A 20,503-nucleotide genomic window follows, 5' to 3' on the forward strand; every position below is an offset into this window, starting at 1 on the left:
AAGGGGTTGTACACCTTGGGGAAGGTTTTGGCAACCTACATCTTGAGGAGACCTGGTAAGGGACGCATGCTTCCCGACGCTGGTTCCCCGCCCCATCTCACCCTATCCTCAGCTGCTCCGCTCTGCTCCCAAAATGTAAACTTCAGTTTTGACGCCGCTGCTGCCAATTGCTGACGCAGCAGTAAACTGCAACTCTTACATCACGTGACCATTTGTCACGACATAAGGGGAGCAGGTCACAGCTGTGGCCAGCAATGGCGTCAAAACGGAACTTTACATCCTGGGAGCACAAGCAGAGCAGCTGAAGTACGGCCACCGATGCTGAATTGCAGAGTGGTCGTAACCCCTGGAAACGAGCAGTGTATAATGTGATGGAAAAATGAATCCAGCCAGCAAAGGAAGCAATATGTATAATAACAATACATTAGTAAGTGCCTTGTATCAACTTTCTGTACATGATAAATGCCACTTTCTGCAGTGAGACAGCAACTTTAACCTTATCCAAAGGGCCTGTATTGTAATGGAATAGTTGTGATAAGCATGAGAAAAAGTATAATATAAGCAATATGGAGGGGATGTTCCATTAGGACAACCTCTTTTCTAAATGCAGATCCTGTGGTCATAATCTCTTGAGGTCAGGGGATGCTGAAAACAGGAAGAGCGAGAGAGAGAAAGACATAATGTCATAGAATCGAATGATCAATTCAGTCGAATTGGGCATAAATTGATATTACAGAAGTTTGCTCATCTCCCCATACTGTAGCAAAAGGGTGACCATGTAATAAATGATCACCTCTAAGGCCTCCTGCAGACGAACTTGTGCACCCGTGGTCGTGCTGCGGCCCGAAATGCACAAACACTGTCCGTGGGGCAGCCGCAGCAGATCGCGGACCCATTCACTTTAGGCTACTTTCACACTTGCATTCAGAGCGGATCCGTCTGGTGTCTGCACAGACGGATCCGCTCCTATAATGCAGACGATGGGATCCGTTCAGAACGGATCAGTCTGCATTATATTTCAGAAAAAATTCTAAGTCTGAAAGTAGCTCAGACGGATCCGTCCAGACTTTACATTGAAAGTCAATGGGGGACGGATCCGTTTGAAATTGAGCCATATTGTGTCAACTTCAAACGGATCCGTCCCCTTTGACTTACATTGTAAGTCTGGACGGATCCGTTTGCCTCCGCATGGCTAGGCGGACACCCGAACGCTGCAAGCTGCGTTCGGGTGTCCGCCTGCTGAGCGGAGGACAAACGGTGCCAGACTGATGCATTCTGAGCGGATCCGCATCCACTCAGAATGCATTAGGGCAGTACGGATGCGTTCGGGGCCGCTTGTGAGAGCCTTCAAACGGCACTCACAAGCAGAGCCCCGAACGCTAGTGTGAAAGTAGCCTTAATGGGTCTGCGATCCGACCATTCTGCAAAAAGATAGGACCTGTTCTAACTTTTTGCGATACGGAAGTACGGGACGAAACCCCATGGAAGCAATCCGTAGTGCTCCCGTAGGGTTCCGTTCCGTGTTTCCGTTCCCCACCATTCCGCATCTCCGGATTTGCGGACCCATTGAAGTGAATGGGTCCGCATCCGTGATGCCGAATGAACACGGAACGGTGTCCGTGTATTGCGGATCCACAAATGCGGTTGGCAATACGGCAACGAGAAGCACACCTTCGTGTGCAGGAGGCCTAAAGCAGGATTGAGAATCCTGATCGGGGGACTCCTAACTTTTACATTCAAATATGAAAGGAAACCAATGAAAGAGATCCCTGCAGTTTATAAGACATCGGTTCTGAAATTTTAGAAACATTTAAGACTTAAAAATACACCACACAGACCGTAAAATTCATCATTTATTTTTTAACTATCTTAAAAAAAATTCCAGTTGCAGTAACAAACATTATTGCTTTGAACTTGCAATACAGCATTGTACGTTTCCCCTGTTCAGAATTAACTCTTTATGTGCAATCACACAATCTCTGCAGGAGGAGACCGTTACAGGACACCAACAATTTGGAATGCAGTGGTTTTAGTTCCTGCTTGTAGGAATGTAGCAAAATTTTAAGTGTTTGGAGACACCTGAAAATACCAAGATTTTACTCTCCGGCAAATATGACCAGGAAAAAGAAATATCGGACTTTGCCTATACTATGTAGCTCAATCATTTCTTTTTCTTGTTGTACCCTGACAGTTTACTAGGTCATATTAATAAGATCCTCTGCAGTGGTAAGATGTGTGGCACGGACAGAGTTGATTTGAACAGAGGATAATGTTGGGGTTCAGCGTTCTCCTGCACTGAAAACACCCCAGCTTATTCCAGTGGACAGAACTCAGTTGTAGTAAAAAGTTTATAAAAAAAAAAACTGTCAATCCTTCCAGGTTATGGGAAAAATATTGCTAAAGTACGGACCCAAATTGGCGAAGGAGAAGCCGGGACCAGAGGAGACCTGGAGGAAGCAGAACGATCAGTCTGCAATATTTACATATTTTACAGAGAACAAAAATTCAACCCAGTTTTGAGAAAATTAAAATAATTTCTGTTCTACAAATAGTTTTTCATTTAGCAAAATATACATTTGTCTTGTTCTTGTGCATTGTCCACTCCATGTCATAAAAGCCGAAATTTACATAAAAAATATTTTTTTTTTAGTTAAAAATAAACAAAACATTCCCAGACAGCTGGACTTAAAATACTATCCCCTCCCTTCAGCATGTGGTACCAGAATTTCCCTGCATCCCACCAGAACAAATGAAATGTTTTCCTGACCTCTATCATGAAAACACAAAACTAACAAAAAGAAGAGAAAAACAAGACAGACATGAAATAATAGGGAGAGAAAAAACAAAACAAAAAAACCTAAACAAAAATAAATAAAACGTCCTGGGGAGAAGGGAAAGTTATGCAGGAGGCACCAGTTACTCTGCTTGAACACAAGGTGGCGTGTGGCCGTCTGACAATCTCAGAGGAGAGGGACAGAGTCACGGACATGAATAGCTTCCACATTGGAACCTACAAAGACAATATTGCAATCCATTAGCTACCGACATCATGTTTTAGATCCTACACTGTTGTGAAATTGGCCCTAGAGTAGCAGACTGGTTGGGCTGTAGGTTCCTCTCAGACCACTGTGAATCAGTAATGTGGAAGATGTTGGTGCCCTGTTAAAGGCGTTTTCAGAGACTTTTATACTGATGACCCATCTTCTGGATAGGTTATCAGTATCGGATCGGAGGGGTCAGACTCCCGGAACCCTCGCTGATTGCTCGCAGCAGCACTGCGTTCTTCTCTCAGCTGACCAAGCACAAAGCCGTACACTGTATAACGACTGTGCTTGCAGCGCTACTGCTGACCAGCGGGGGTTGTCGACCCTCATCTGTCCAGAAAATAGTTCATCAGCATAAAAGTCTCGGAAAACGCGTTTAAAGGAGTTTTCCGTGACTAATATTAAAGGATAAGTCATCAATATCAGATCGGCGGAGGCCTGACTCCCTTGCTGATCTGATATTGTTGACCTATCCTAAGGAAATTACCTATTCTACTTCCGGAAAACCCTTTTAATAAATATTAAAGGGAATCTGTCACCTGGTTTGACCATATTAAGCTCTCACCATTGCCATGTTTAATAAAATACCTTCTCTCCTGCAGTGGTTTTGTTTCTTATATTCATGCTTTCATTTTGCTAAAAAAGCGATCTTTGTATTATGCAAATGAACCCTGAAGGTGCCCAGAGGGGCGTTATTCTTCACCCTCTGAGCCCAGTAACGCCCCCTGCAGTGCCTAGACCGCCTTTATTTAGAGCCCAAGCACGCCTCCTCGCTATTCAGTAACGTCCCACAGTCTAGTTTAACGGCGCCGCCCCCTCTGCTACGTCAGCTAATTCATTCAAGCCACGCACCTGGAATCTTCAATTCGTCCGGCTGAAATCTCGCGCAGGTGCAGTACCGCCTGCTGCCTGTGCGATCCATCTGCTCCTGAGGGCAACAGCCTCAAAAGTGTCACTGGGCATGTGCCGAGCCCAGTGACGTCTTCTTATCGCTGTTGCCCTCAGGAGCGGTTGGATGGCACAGGCGCGTTACTGGGCTCAGAGGGTGAAGAATAACGCCCCTCTGGGCACCTTCAGGGTTCATTTGCAAAATACAAAGATCGCTTTTTTAGCAAAATGAAAGCATGAATATAAGAAACAAAACCACTGCAGGAGAGAAGGTATTTTATTAAACAGTGGCAATGGTGAGAGCTTAATATGGTCAAACAAGGTGACAGATCCTTTAAATTACAAAAGAAAAATTGTAAGGATCCTACATTATAATGGAATTGTGGCCTGAGGCTGCAGTCTCAGCTCTGTCTCTGTATAAGGCCTCCTGCACACGAATGTGTGCTTCCTGTTGCCGTATCGCGGACAGCATTTGCGGATCCGCAATACACGGGTGCCGTTCTGTGGGCATATTGCATCACGGATGCGGACCCATTCTCTTCAATGGGTCCGCAAATCTGAAGATGTGGAATGGTGCGGAACGGAAGCACGGAATGGAGCACTAAGGAGTCCTTCCGTGGGGTTTCATACCATACTTCTGTTCCGCAAAAAGATAGAACATGTCCTATCTTTTTGCAGAATGGCCAGATCGCGGACCCATTAAAGCGAATGGGTTTGCGATCTGCTGCGGCTGCCCCACGGACGGTGTTCGTGCATTGCAACCCGCATTCTGCAGGCCGCAGCACGACCACGGGGCGCACAAGTTTATGTGCAGGAGGCTAAGGATCACATGGCTTGCTTCGGGATTGTGTGCTTCCTTACTTTCCATTCAGGAACAATCATGGGAGTTCCTGCTCATAGGAGAACACTGCACTCAAAGACTTCTTTGGGTACCTCCCCATGCCTCTGATTTCATGCAGAGGCATGCTCTGCCAAGTGAATTATGCCTACGGCAGTAACAGCACTTGGTGCCTCCTCTGCCTTTTATTGTAGTCATATGTTGGAAATATCTCTCGACGTCTAGCTCCAAAGAAGGCAGAAGCATGCAGGCACATGACAAAAAATGTTCAGCAATGGTAGGGTTAATTGTGGTACATAGTATGTGCACCTGTTCATGCCTGCATTTAAAAAAAAAAAGTCTACCACAGGGCAGAACCAAGTTTGAAACGCGTAAGACATTTACTACTATGGTTTTTAAGAATAAAATGTTAATGATTTTTTGTTATCTCCGTTAAGTGTGATGGATACTATAGACAGAGCCAAGTAGGCATACACTGGCATACCTAGCCCACAGGGTACCATTTAATTGTCTCAGCCCAAACAATGGTGGCATATCACTAGGAACTTTGGGCCCTCCGTTCTAGAGACAGATGCGCGGGTCCCCGATTTGACATTGGATAGCATATCCTAGCGTTGTGGCTGCTTGTACTAAGAAAAACCATGGTGGCAACTTGAGGATATGTTCACACTGTTAAAATCTGCCATGAAGAGCAGAATGCGCTATCAAAAAGCCAACAACAGCTTCCCACTGACTTTAATGGGAAAATGCACATGGTGACATTTTTTTTCTGCGCTTATTTTAAATCCACTTCAGTAGAAGCATGTTTCTTCTTTACAGAGGATTTTTGCTGTGTTCTTTATTTTAGTCTATGGGTTAGGGCTAAAATAGGTAGTGGTCTTTAGCGCGTGAACAGTGGCAGATCAGCCTACTTTTTGCTACCGTTTTTTGCGCAGCGGATTTTAGCTTTGTGAACATAGGCTAAGGGTGCCTTCCTACACAGTAGATTTTGTTGCGGAAATTTTTGCGACTGAAAATGAGTTCCATTCATCTGAATTGGGTTGTTTTGGCAGCAAGCGCACGGTTTTCTGCAAATCCCATTCAAATGAATAGAACTCATTTTAGTTGCAGAAATTTCTGCAACAAAATCTACTTATTGTGAAGGCGTCCTGATGTTTTACTCTGTGTGACACTACATTATTACAGTTGTTCATGTTACTCTCGCCAAACATGTAATCTACTGAAATTCTAGAGAAGGGACTAAATGCTGAAATTAAAGTCACAAAGCTTCCCATCCAAGGTCAGTTGGCTGTGCATGTGGATTTCATAGAAAGCCTTTGAGAGCACAGTAGACCTCTTGGATTAGTTATGTAATAGCAGAACCTGTTTCTAGATTAGATTGAAATATTCCGACTAACCTCCATTGTGATCTGTGAATTCAGTGGTATCCGTTAGTAAAAGCCGTGGCGATCAGAGGACCCTGGGGAAGAAGAACCCTCATTAATTCAGAAAAGCACTACTGGCGTGGACATGTACAGTCAAGGACAAGCACATTGATGAGATTTTAAAGAAACCGCAACTGAATCCACACATATCTTAACCTGCAGTGCGGATTGTAAATCTGCAGCGTATTAATTTATGCTGTGGACTTTCGCCGCAATTTCACCTTTTCCAATACAGAATTTAAAATCTGGGACAAACCAGCAGAATTTATGCTATGAATTCTGCAACAAAATCTGCACGATTCGGTGTGGCTTTTGCTGCTGTGGAATACAGGGAAATACGCAGCAGATTCTCCACGTTGCAAATCCACAGCCGACCTATCCTGTGTGAATGAACCCTAAAGGTTTTTTTCAGAAAAATCATGTTTAAAAAGATAAATAAATGCTTAAATGCGTGAAACCACCCTGAATAAAATGCAGCTATTAATTTCTTTACCAGGGTTTCCATTTGAAATTAACCAGGTGATCATGAGGTCCACCATGTTCACAGCCCGATAAAACTGAGGGACAACCAGTGAGCGGTCTAGGGACGCAGAACAGCATCGACCACAGAGAATATTTGGTTGTCTGCGTGCAATATGTGGGATAGTCCTCACTTCTACTGTATCAGTCCAGAAAACTGATTTAGACACAGCATCCACCTTCAACAGTCCGTCCAATAATGACATACAGAGAAATGTTGTCATTTTCCTGTACGTCATTGTTGGAATAATAAAGAGAGAACTTTCAACATGGATACTGTGTGACTACAACTGGTTTTCCTGAACAAGTAGTTGCTTGAGAAAAATGAAGTTTTAATATATGCAAGTGAGCCTCTAGGAGCAACGGGGGCGTTGCTGTTACACCTAGAGGCTCTGCTCTCTCTGCGACGGCTGTGCCCTCCGCACTTTGATTGACAGGACCAGACAAGTGTGATGACGTTTTCACTGTCTGGCACTGTCAATATAAGTGCAGTAGCCCTAGTTGCTACTAGATGCTCATTTTTATATATAAAAACATCATGTTTCTCAGCAATGCGGGCACATACTAACATAGGACCAACACAGATGCCTTCAGCTGCCAAGCGCACATGTAACAGTTCAGCCAGTGTTAGGCCCCTTTCACACAGGCATTGCGGATTGGGGCCGGATGCATTCGTGAGAAAAATCAGCATGTTTGGTACCCAGACCCGAACTCCCTCACAGAAGTTTGGGTTTGGTGTTGTGTAGATTTTATTATTTTACCTTATAACATGGTTATAAGGGAAAATAAGAGCATTCCTCATACAGAATACATAGTACAATAGAGCTGGAGGGGTTAAAAAAAATAATTTAACTCACCTTAATCCACTTGGTCGCGCAACCTGGCTTCTCTTCTGTCTTCTTCTATGAGGAATAGGATCTTTGATGATGTCACTGCGCTCATCACATGGTCCATCACATGATCTTTTACCATGGTGATGGATCATGTGACGGTCCATGTGATGAGCGCAGTGACGCCATCAAAGGTCGTTTTCCTGTGCACAGCAAAGGAGAAGACAGAAGAGAAGCCGGGCTGCACGGTCAAGTGGATTAAGGTGAGTTATATTATTTATTTTATTTTTTTAACCCCTCCAGCCCTATTGTACTATGCATTCTGTATTAAGAATGTTATTATTTTCCCTTATAACCATGTTATAAGGGAAAATAATAATGATCGGGTCCCCATCCCGATCGTCTCCTAGCAACCGTGTGTGAAAATAACACCGCATCCGCACTTGCTTGATGATTTTCACGCAGCCCTATTCACTTCTATGGGGCCTGCATTGCGTGAAAAACGCAGAATATAGAACATGCTGCGATTTTCACGCAACGCACAAGTGATGCGTGAAAATCATCGCTCGTGTGCACAGCCCCATGGAAAGGAATGGGTCCGGATTCAGTGCGGGTGCAATGTGTTCACGTCACGCATTGCACCCGCGCGAAAAACTCGCTCGTGTGAAAGGGGCTTTATAGGTACAAATCTGCTGAAAAAGGAAGTCTACTTTACATCAACTACAATATTTCAGTTTCTATCTTCATAAATATTCTGTAAGGCTACATTCACACGTCAGTATTTTTCTATATCCCGAATTTCGGTCCGTTTTTTGCGGATCCGTTGTTCCTGAAAATGTTTCCGTATGTCATCCGTATGTCATCCGTTTTTTGCGGATCCGCAAAAAACGGAAACATGTATAAATTTCACAAAGCAAATAAAGTTGTTTGACTTGAATAAGTGATTTCTGTGGGCAGGATTTAATTTCCAGGAACGGATTCCGCATAAAACGGATGACATACGTAATGACATACGAATGTCTTCCGTTTTTTGCGGAACCATTGACTTTGTATTGTACCAGGATCCGATTTTTGCGGAAAAGAATAGGACATGTTTTATATTTAATCGGACATGCGGAACGGAACAACGGAAACGGACAGCACACATTGTGCTGTCCGATTTTTTCCAGGACCCATTGAAAATGAATGGGTCCAGATCTGGTCCTGCTCTGTTCCGCAAAAAACGGAACAGATCAGGAAAGAAAAAACGGACGTGTGAATGGACCCTAACTATGAAAAGGCATTGTTATACAAATCTGAACTTAAGACACTTACCCCAAGGCTGTGTCCGAAGCCAGTGCTTGGTGCGGGACTTGCTGCACTGATGTAGCTGCTGACTGCGGATTCTTGATTGGCTGCTCCATAAAGTTCTGCCATTGGCCCTGGGCTGCTGGTTCCCAGAAAACCCCCTGTGCGAGTGGAGTGGAGCCTTGTTTATAAAGTAAAAAAGTAGATCTTACAGACAGCCCCCTACACTCTACCCCCAGCTCTGTCCCCTCCACTTGGAAAGCTATACAAATCCAGCAAGTAATCTAGACATGCTTCGTCTTCCTGCCCAGTTCGTTGTGAATCTTCTACTGAAAAATGTTAAAACTTTGTCCTGTAACCCAACAATCCTCTATTCCTGACTACTCATTTTATACAATGTTCTCAATGCATTGATAATAGGCTGGTTACCTCTCACCACGGCCGCAGCTGCTGCCGCTACTGGTCCATATGCAGTCAATGGAATTGCTGAAAAACATAAGACAACTGCACTTAGAATACAGCAAAACTAGAACCAACATCCACAAGCATGATTAGGATTTCTTCTTAAAAACATGCAAGAAAGTATGATGCCACCAGACTAATGAATACTGCTCTAGTCAGCAAATACTCGTGGAACATGCAAGACGATACACAGAAACAGAGCTATACTGTGGAGATTTCAGCTCCTGGACGAAGAAGAAAACCAAAAGCATGAAGGCCCCCCATACACATTAGATTACCATCAGCCGAACCCACCAATTCTGGTGGGGCTGGCCAACGAATGTGTATAGGGGCCTCCTGACTCTAGAAAGAAGGATCGGGCAAGTTGACTTTCAATTCCTGACCCTTTGGTTCTGGAAGGAGAGGTCCCTGGCAGTGGTTGTCTCCTCTCTTGACATGTGCATGCTCGGTTATTCTTGCATGCATGTGTATGGGGAAGTCGGAAGCAACAGCCATTGAACAACAGCTATTGAGCTGCAGAGTGAGGAGTAGAGGTAGACAGATAAAAATACCACCAAAGCTGATTTTCTGATTTAACAACAGAATCTAAATTAATCCAGAAATAATAAAAAATATTTAGAAAAAAATGTAGAAAGTCTAATATTTCACATGAAATTGTTCTCTACATATCAAGTAAAATAAATGTTTTTCCATATTGTAGCAGGAGATAGCTGCTGATATGTGCACATATCAGCTCCCTTAGGAGGATGCACGGCAGACTGACACAAGGTCACAATGAGAAGAGTCTCCTTGTTTAAGAAAGAAAAGAGGAAAAGAGGAAGAAACTAGTCCACACGTCTCCCCACATCTGTAGATGGGAAGTCATAGGACAGCAACCGATTCACCCACACAAGGAAGAATACTGCTGTGAGCACTCGTATGTTAGACGGAACATCCAATATGAATTGTCCTGGACAAGATGACACCTTATCTTCTGCTAAAAGGCCACCAGTGAAGTGCCAGATGCAGTCCTCATTACCCACAGAGCACGGCGGGCACCAGCTCACACTCTGCTTATGCTGTTCTCCTCATTGGTGAGGTTTAAGAAGTTAATGGGACTGACCTGTTAGTTCTGGGAGGACGGGGGTGCCCGGGAGAGGGGTTCTCTCTACACGAAATTCTAAAACGAAACGTGAAACAGCTTAGGAATGGCTAGAAGCCCAGCCTACAGAGGTGACTGGCAATGAGTATGGAATAGTTGACCAAAACCACCCAGTGCCAATGAAAAAAACCAGGAAATGTATATTACTGCTGACACTCCCAATCCTTGAATGGACATATGAACTGACAAAGGCAGTGACGTCTTTACACTAATCTGCCACCATTAGTCCACTGCAGGGAAGCAACATGCACGTTAAACACTATAATAATGGTACATCTGACTTACCTGGAAACTGGTAAGTATACCCTGGTGCAATGCCCGTGTAGCTGCGACTGGCGTAAGTAGCTGCCTGGAAACCAGGATAGCCTACAAAAAAAAACATAAAATAATAGAACCCTGAAGAAATCATCATGGAATCACCAGAAGGACATTATGTGGGTATTCGTTTTCTAGGATGGGTTTCCTATGTATATAGTCACGTAGTGGTGATTAGTTCTACTACTACACATGGATGTGTCAGCACATGCCGTCAGTTCTTCTGTATGTAAGTATGCATGCGAACATTACAATACATTGGCATCCTTTCTGAACTTGGTGTTTTAGTCTTTACTATGCAGCTTTACCTCTTTACCTATTTAAGTAATATAAAGACCGATTTATTTTTTTATTACGCATTCTACTCATTTCCGGATAAAAATAATTTTTTCAATTGGTCTTTACTAAAACATAAAAAAAATAAAAAATGCAGACTGTCAAGTTTCTATTTACCACCAGTCCCATCACCCTGCAGAATTGTCTGCTCAGTCTGTAACCCATTTCTTTGAGCTCTTGACAGCTCATAAATACTCATCACAGCTCAATACCTGTCACACTGATAAGAATATGGCTTAAATAAGTGTTTATGCGCTTCAGATCACATAATAAGGGATTCACATGAGCCGTCAGATGACAGGATTCAGTGTAAACAAAGAACCCTGCTCTGCAAGTGAACAGATAAAGTGGCTGAAATTTTTTAATAAAGACCAACTGAAAAAATGTGTACGGCAGAATGCAATAATAAAAAAATTGCCACTGAAGGTATAGCCTTCAATAGCCAATAGCCTTAAGTTATACAGTGCACATCCATTCTAATACCAGGTATTCTATTTGCTAGGAAGTTAACAATTGGCGTCTGTACATTCAGCTTTCTTACGGATTTAGATGACAAATTTATATTCAGCCTGTTGCGTGACATTTTACTTATGCATCATTTTAATCATATCTAAAGAACTATCATTTAATGACTATTTGTGCACCATTTTTTGCAGATGTGCATTATACTTTCAAAAACTAGGGTACATTTAATAATGATACGGCTCATTATTTTAAAGGTATACTATATTAATGTTTTTGTTAAATGTGGCATAATGTTAGAAGCTGTTTTTTAAGAAATATAAAAATGTCTGGTTTCAGGGGTGTAGCAACCGCTTGTGACCACTAGAGGGAACCTGTGCTCATCTATTGCCCAGTTCAATCTACCTCAATATCTATCTACAGTTACCTAGCATGCCTATTCCCAGCATGAAGGCGTCCATTCCATATGGCATCACTCGAGATCGTCCCCGTACAGAGCCTGTTGGTGACATCACCTCCTTCGGCTGTGCCTTCTTACATTCGACCTAAAAATAAAATGAGTAACCTAGCTTTACATGTGACACATAATAGAGATGTGCATCCTTGAGTCGTCCTCTTGTGTGAAGACTTCATATATTATTTAGCTATATTTTCATTCTAAAGGTTTCTGGGCAGCTGGATGACAATCGGTATGACGGCCACTACAGCTCACACGCATTGTCACTCAGCTTTGCCACAATTCTGAATGAATAAGGTCCCTATTTATGTATTGACCCCCCTTTGTTGCCCGCTCCTTCATCCGATCTAAGCGACCAAAAAAGTTTTATGGAATCCCACTTACCATTTTATTGTTGATCTCATGGAAGTGAATTTCGCAGACTTTCTCAACAATATCTTCCCCTTCAAAAGTTACAAATCCAAATCCTGCAGGTACAATCAGGCGTCAGGCAGGCTACATAGCTTTGCTTTGAAATAGACAGTACTAATGTAAAACAATCCGCAAAAAGATATTACAGTTCCGTGGTCACTTTTATGGTAAGTATTACGGGTGGAGGTTTATATCATGTGCAGCTCTACCCAAAACTAGGCTTTTGTTACTTACGGTGGGTTCATATGTAAAGCGCCATGGAATGAACGGCGCTTTAATATTAAATAATATTTACACAGGACGGTCATATCATCATTTTTGCTGCATGACTGCAAAACTCCACATTTTCGAGAAAATCGTATAAAAAAATGGCAAATTGACTGTGACATGTGAATGAGCCCATACGCCATATTTATATGCAAATGAGCAGCCCAGTGCTTTGAGGGCAGGCCCAAGCCACTCTGTGCACACTTGCTCCTCCTGCTTCCTCTCCTTCTTGAATGAGAGGGCCAGGCGAGAAGATTATGCAGGAACCTGGCCCTGCCAAGCAAGAAAAAGAAGGAAGGGTTGGCAGATGAAGCAAGGGTGCATATACTCATATGTGCCCATATGCCACATGTGACCTCTGCAGCCAATCAATGGCCTTGGTGGTCTTGTGGCGTATACTGCAGATGCCAATGAATGGCTGCAGCAGTCAAGAGCAGTATAGGCACACATCATACTTGCAGCCAAAACATTAAGACATGGCTGCAGTGGCAGGGAGAATAGGAGTGGCGGTGCTAGAATAGAGAGAGGGTTTGGGACTGTAAATATAAAAAAAATTATGATTCAAATAGGTTTCCTTCCTTTAAATAAATACATGAATCTGACAACCCCTTAAAACAGCGCCCAGTAGGAAGCAATGGGAAATGCAGCATTAGCTAGTGAGGAGGTCAGACCACAAAAGAATTATCCCCTTCACTACCCTAGAAAACCAGGGATTTAACCAATATAGCAGCAGTATTAGGCTACATGCACACGACCGTACGTGTTTTGCGGTCTGCAAAAAAAAAAAACGGATGACATCCATATGCCATCCGTTTTTTTTTTTTGCAGATTCATTGTAACAATGCCTAAAACGGACAAGAATAGGACATGTTCTATTTTTTTTTGCGGGGCTACGGAACGGACATACTGATGCGGACACCCATTTAAATGAATGGGTCCGCATCCTATCCGCAAAAAAAAAAACGGAACGGACACGGAAACAAACAATGTTCGTGTGCATGTACCCTTATTTGGATACTATATAGAGGTTATTATTTAAGTATAGTATGGTGGTATTATTTGGGCACTGAGTGTCTGTATCGTGTGGGTTCTATGAAGGTATCCTTCAGATTTCCATGTACAGACAGTTCTAATTTATTAGGAATTCAGCATTATACTTGATGCCTCCTCACATTTTGTCCCTTGCACCTAGTCTCAGTTCTGCACCACCGTGAGCTCAGCGGACAATAGCGTAGCACAAGTATCATATACCGCGCCGACTGGTCATTGTGACAAGCGCTCGGCATATGGAGCTGTGTCAGAACCTTCTGCAGTCAGAAACAATGGCACCATTATACGCTTTAGTGCAGACACAACCCTCACTGAATTCAGAGCAATGCCTCCTCTCAGGTCCAGCGCTGAATATTTTATCTTGGAACATTTCATACATTCCTACATCTAAAAGAGGATTTCAAACTTTTCAACTATTTTCTACCTCAACATGAGACACGGCTCACAAATACAATTCCTGGCAGGTGTCCTAATCCTTGGTTCTAACTACCCTGTTTTATAAACCGGTCTATAGCCGTGAATGGATGCAGCCTTAGGGCTCATGCGGTCGTGTGCATGAGCCCTAAGGGTGCATTCACACACGGGAGATTTTGTAGCAGTTCCATTCACCTGAATGGAGATTGCAGAAATCCAAGTCCTGCCCCATTCAAATGAATGGAACTGATTTTCAGTCGCAGAATTTCCTGTCACAAAATCTGCCGCGTGTGAAGGCAGCCTACATGGTTCAGACACTGTTAGGGTTGAGTCAGCTGCATGGCTGCATCATTTTGCTAGTAATACTGCATTTTACCCACAAAACCATATAACAATTGAAGGGATTATCCCACAAATTTACTCAATTATCTGCAGGACTTTCTTCCCTTTCTGTGTGTGGGCAGCAGCCCACATGAGACAATCAAGCACCCGCATTTCCCAGGATGCTATGCAATGTTCTTCTTAAGGTACTTTCACACTAGCGTTTTTCTTTTCCGGCATATGGCCTCTTTCACACTTGCGTTGTCCGGATCCGTCGTGTACTCCATTTGCCGGAATTACACGCCGGATCCGGAAAAACGCAAGTGAACTGAAAGCATTTGAAGACGGATCAGTCTTCAAAATGCGTTCAGTGTTACTATGGCAGCCAGGACGCTATTAAAGTCCTGGTTGCCATAGTAGTAGTGGTTAGCGGGGGAGCAGTATACTTACCGCCCGTGCGGCTCCCGGGGCGCTCCAGAATGACGTCAGACCGCCCCATGCGCATGGATGACGTGTCCATGCGATCACGTCATCCGTGCGCGTGGGGCACCCTGACATCACTCTGAAGCGCCCCGGGAGCTGCACGGATGGTAAGTATGCTGCTCCCCACTACACTTTACCATGGCTGCCACGACTTTAGTGTCCTGGCTGCCATGGTAACTATTCAGAAAAAGCTAAACGTCGGATCCGGTAATGCGCCGAAACGACGTTTAGCTTAAGGCCGGATCCGGATTAATGCCTTTCAATGGGCATTAATTCCGGATCCGGCCTTGCGGCAAGTGTTCAGGATTTTTGGCCAGAGCAAAAAGCGCAGCATGCTGCGATATTTTCTCCGGCCAAAAAACGTTCCGGTCCGGAACTGAAGACATCCTGATGCATCCTGAACGGATTTCTCTCCATTCAGAATGCATGGGGATAATCCTGATCAGGATTCTTCCGGCATAGAGCCCCGACGACAGAACTCTATGCCGGAACAGAACAACGCAAGTGTGAAAGAGCCCATAGAGTTCCGTCCTAGGGGCTCTATACCGGAAAAGAACTGATCAGGATTATCCCCTTGCATTCTGAATGGAGAGTAATCCGTTCAGGATGCATCAGGATGTCTTCAGTTCAGTCTTTTCGACTGATCAGGATGGAGATAAAACCGCAGCATGCTACGGTTTTATCTCCGGCCAAAAACACTGAATACTTGCCGGAATGCCAGATCCGGCAATTTTTTCCATAGGAATGTATTAGTGTCGGATTCGGCATTCAGAATACCGGAATGCCGGATCCGTCCTTCCGGTCTATGCATGCGCAGACCGAAAAAAAATTCAATGCATTTGTAAGACGAATCAGGATCCTGATCAGTCTTAAAATGCCATCCGTTGGCATACGTTTTGCCGGATCCGTCAGGCAGTTCCGGTGACGGAACTGCCTGTCGGATTCTTCTGCCGCAAGTGTGAAAGTAGCCTTAATCCCTTTCCACCCTGGATAGAAGCCCCAGAGATATATATGGTAGATAATGCCCCCACAATGTCCTTCTCCACTGTTTAGAGAGATATAGATACACATTTCTATGAATTTAGAAGTGGGGGTGACTGAATGAAAGGTGTCTGGACCGCTTCTCTATGAGATCTCTATGCTAACACTGAGAGGAGGCGGGAAGCTACTGAGCATAATAGTCCATAAGTGAATAAAAGAGAAAGATAAACAGCAGGGGGCGCTACCAGAGAGGAAAATGTCATGTACAATATTTTTATTGCATGTATACTACAATAATACTTCTTTTGAAATGTCCTATTTATTGCATAGTAATAGTTTTTGTGGAATAACCCCTTCAACATAATTGTTAATGGCAGCATGGTTTTATGGGCAAAACTGCGGTATTATCGGACAAAATCATGCAGCCAGTTAGCAAGGTATCTGAAACCCCCACTCATCGAATGTGCCCATGGTTTTTGTCTCATGTGAATGCCGCAATGTGGGAACGTCAGTGCTTGGTCAGTGATTTCCATCAGTGATTGTGAGCCAAAACCAGGATTGGAGCCTCCACAGACATCAGGTATAAGGGAAAGATCTGCAGCTGTTCTGTGTTTGGAGCCGCACCAGGTTTTGGCTCAAAATCACTGACGTGTGAATGAGGCCTAAGGCATTAGGCTTCCTCATCAGGTTTCCAACTCCTGAAGTACATTTATTCTTCACGTCGCAATTTTACATCACACCCATTTACAGATGCTAGCTTTGTTACCCTGCATATCCTGGTAAAAAGATAAATTATAGTATGTAGTATACATGTGGTATATACTGTAAATTATAGTACAATGGACTTGGACGAATAGGCTACACGTTCACGTCATTGTACAAAATCTGCCCTGCAAGGAAGTCTAACCGCATCCTATCATTATACAGATATTCTGTAATTGCATACATTTTTGTAAAAGGCGGGAAATTTGTAGAAAGTCCCTGGTGCATAGCTTCCTACTGCTCTACTCAACCATGAATGAGATGGGACCAGGACAGCACATTTGGCTATACACCCAAAAGAGGCCGTCTACTTTAGGGAATTCAATTACAAAAGCAGACATGTCTGGAGAATCAACATGTCCTCTTTAAAGAAGAACCCCGCCACATGTTGTAACTACTGGTATACTTCATTAATGCATTCACGATTCTGCTTTGTGACATTCCTCGGTTATTCCTCCTAGAAATGTATGAATGAATTGACAACTGGGTACTAATAGTTGAGGGGAGGTGTCGCTGTACACGCTGAGACGCCCCAATCAGTGCTGACAGTGTCTACATACACAACACATTTACAAGGGGAATAGTAACATGCAGTCGTCAATTTATTCCTAAATATTCAGAAGTAATGACAGAAGAATAGCACAGCACAGAGCTATGAGAAAAGGTGACCTATAAATGAAATATTATGGGGAATTAATGTATTTATTAGACAGAGGGAAACTGTTGGTAGATCCATACTGTCCTCATGGGCCACATACAATACTGACAGGCTCCTGGATTGTAAAAAACTAGAGGGGAGATTTATCATAACTGGTGTAAAGGAAAACTGGCTTACTTGCCCACAGCAACCAATCAGATTCCTCCTTTCATTTTTCAGAGCTCCTTTTGAAAATGAAAGGTGGAAGCTGATTGGTTGCTATGGGCAACTAAGACAGTTTTCCTTTACATTACCTTTGATAAATCTCCACCTGTATTTTTTTTTTCCTATAGCAACCAATCATAATGCATCTTTAATTTCTCATGAGCTGAATACAACATGAAAGCTGCACTGTGATTGGGTGCCATGGGCAACAAAGCAGCTTTTAATTAAGAGAGATTTATAACTCTCCCCCTATGTTTTAAAAACTGGAACACAGTAGTGTCCGGGGAGAGCAGTTTTTCTTTTACACAGTTTTCATAAATCTGCCCCATAGATCTTTATAATTTCCTCAGTATTTCATTCTGCCCATGGATAGGTTAGCATGAAACTGCTGACAGGTTCTCGAATAAACCCAGGACCCTCCCTTTTGTTGTTAGAAGTAACTGAACGGGAATTCTTTAAAATGAACAAGCCCTTTCTCCAGCATTAGAAAAACATGGCTGCTTTCTACCAAAAACAGCACCATCCCCGTCCACAGGTTGTGTCTGGTATTGCAGCTCAGCTCTATTGGAGTCAATGAGGCAGAGTTGTAATACCACACACGACCTGTGGACAATGGTGATGCTGTTTTTGAATTAAAGCAGCCATGTTTTTCTAATCCTGGACAACCCCTTTCATCACGCTGTATGAGTACACACTGTTCCTCTGGATGCTTCCAACTTCTTATCAAGGCATATGACATTTTTTTCTCATGTCCCCTTATTGACCAGGCCTCAAAGGCAGGCTTCATGTTATTGTCTTTGCCATAACGTTATCTTTTATTGACGTGGCTGTATGAGACATTTAGAGTCATTTATCAAACTGGTTTAAAGTAGAACTGGCTTAGTTGCCCATACCAACCAATCAGATTCCTGCTTTCATCTTCCAAAGGAGCTGTCAAAAATGAAAGGTGTAATCTGATTAGTTGCTATGGGCAACTAAGCCAGTTCTACTTTACACCAGTTTGATAAATGAACCCAACTGTTTTATGTGGGAGAAATTAAAATTTTCCAGCTTTATATCATTTTTGGTCTATGCGAATATGTTAAAAGCTATTTTTGCCTTTTTGTTTATTTTTTTTGCAGTTCACATTTCACACTAAATATCCAGATCAATTAATCCTTCGGGTAATTTACGATTGTGTAGATAACTAATAGGAATTTTTTTAGTAATAGTTGTTCAAGCTAATGTATTTAATGCTATATCACCTTTTTGTGGAAGTGGAATTTTAAAAATTCTTATTACATTTTATAATACACTATTTTTCTTACGTTTGACTGTACTTTTGTAACATAATATGTCCCCCAAGTGCTTATAAATGATCTTTGGGGGACATCACTTGTTCAGAGAAAATAGCCCTCTCTAATGCGCTAATCGGAGTCTACTAAGACCCAGCAGCTCTGCCATGGAAGAAGATGCCCAGTGATCAAGTGATCGCCAGGTCCAACAGCAGCAGTGACACTGTTGTTTCCTCTATACACTGCACATTGGGCAAAGGGAGGTCAGAAATTGTTATAAGGCTTTTATAAACTGTGTCTAAATTCTTCTTTGCAGACTTGGGACCTGCAGCGCCTGGCATCAAAAGACAGTGGGCGTTTCGTCAAGGTGTAACTGTAGGGCCAAAAAGAGACCTTAGTTGTCAGTGGACACAAAACTAAGATAAAATGCAACCCAATGAGAGGCATATGGGGCAAATTTATAAAAACCATCTCTGTTGACCATACCAACCATAATTACAACTGAGCTTTAAAGGGAACCTGTCACCAGGATTTTGGGTATAGTGCTGAGGACATGGGTTGCTAGATGGCCACTAGCACATCCGCCATATCCAGTCCCCATAGCTCTGTGTGCTTTTATTGTGTATAAAAACCGATTTGATACATATGCAAATTACCCTGAAATGAGTCAGAGCTTGAAAATATTACTCTTCTCTGGTCACACAAGTAAGATATGACTCTTTTATGTTAATTTGCATATGTATCAAATCGTTTTTTTTTAACAATAAAAGCATACAGAGCTATGGGGACTGGATATTGCGGATATGCTAGCGGCCATCTAGCAACCCATGTCCTCAGCTCTATACCCAAAATTCAGGTGACAGGTTCCCTTTAATTTTTCAAGTGAACCAAAGAAATGAAATCTTGGCTGTGATTGGTTAGTGTCGACAACAAAGTTTTTATTTTCTCCTCAAATTGTCTACATTATGTTCTATTTAACATTTTTTTTTTATTTTCCGAAAGGGGATACCATATTTGTGGACAATCTGCCATACTATTCTTTCTGTCTAAAAAGGTCAGAACTCCTCTGTGTATGAACACAGCTTGACTATTTACAATACTATTATTGATTGGTCTAAGATACTAGTATTGATAATTGATTACTATATTTAAGATACTATTATTGATTGGTTTGAAAGGTCATACAACAAGAAGGACACTGCTTTCAATCGGGTAAGCACTGTCATTCTTGCAAAAAAACAGCGATGCCTATTGCAAATGTAACTTGGGCATCTCTATTTACTGACTGCACCATAAGGGTCCATTCACACGTCCGTAGGCGTTTTGCGGTCCGCAAATCAAGGACACCGGCAATGTGCGTTTTGCATTTTGCGGACCGCACATTGCCATCACTATAATAGAAAACGCCTTTTCTTGTCCGCAGTTGCAGATCGCAAAAAATGGAACGGTCGTGTGCATGAGGCCTTATTCTATAAGATCTCATGTAAGAACAGTAATAGGCCAATATACAATTTCCCCCCTTAAGAGCCTGATTGTCACATCTGATCTTCAGCCTAGTAACAGATATTGCTTACAAATGACAGAACCACCTTTCTCATTTAGGGCCCTTTTACACGGGGCCAAGGATCAGTCCAATTAACAAGCAAACATTCCAACAAACTGGTCTGTGTAAATG

General features: G+C 42.8%; 1 protein-coding gene across 2 annotated transcripts in view; it reads right to left on the minus strand.

Annotated features, from left to right (window-relative positions):
- Window positions 1–1,845: 1,845 nt before the first annotated feature.
- Window positions 1,846–20,503, minus strand: part of MSI1 (musashi RNA binding protein 1) — a 32,374-nt gene continuing 13,716 nt past the window's right edge. The window contains exons 8-15 of one of the 2 annotated variants that reach the window (XM_044289406.1): window positions 12,388–12,470; window positions 11,974–12,091; window positions 10,719–10,799; window positions 10,395–10,451; window positions 9,260–9,316; window positions 8,858–8,991; window positions 6,168–6,229; window positions 1,846–3,010 (exon numbers count right to left, since the gene is read on the minus strand). In XM_044289406.1, coding sequence (XP_044145341.1) covers window positions 6,188–6,229; window positions 8,858–8,991; window positions 9,260–9,316; window positions 10,395–10,451; window positions 10,719–10,799; window positions 11,974–12,091; window positions 12,388–12,470 — 572 coding nt within the window. In that variant the 3' untranslated portion in view covers window positions 1,846–3,010; window positions 6,168–6,187. The remainder of the gene's footprint in view (window positions 3,011–6,167; window positions 6,230–8,857; window positions 8,992–9,259; window positions 9,317–10,394; window positions 10,452–10,718; window positions 10,800–11,973; window positions 12,092–12,387; window positions 12,471–20,503) is intronic. The other variant, XM_044289415.1, reaches the window with a different exon arrangement.

The sequence above is a fragment of the Bufo gargarizans genome, chromosome 1 (assembly GCF_014858855.1).
Source record: "Bufo gargarizans isolate SCDJY-AF-19 chromosome 1, ASM1485885v1, whole genome shotgun sequence".
Lineage (NCBI taxonomy): Eukaryota > Metazoa > Chordata > Amphibia > Anura > Bufonidae > Bufo > Bufo gargarizans.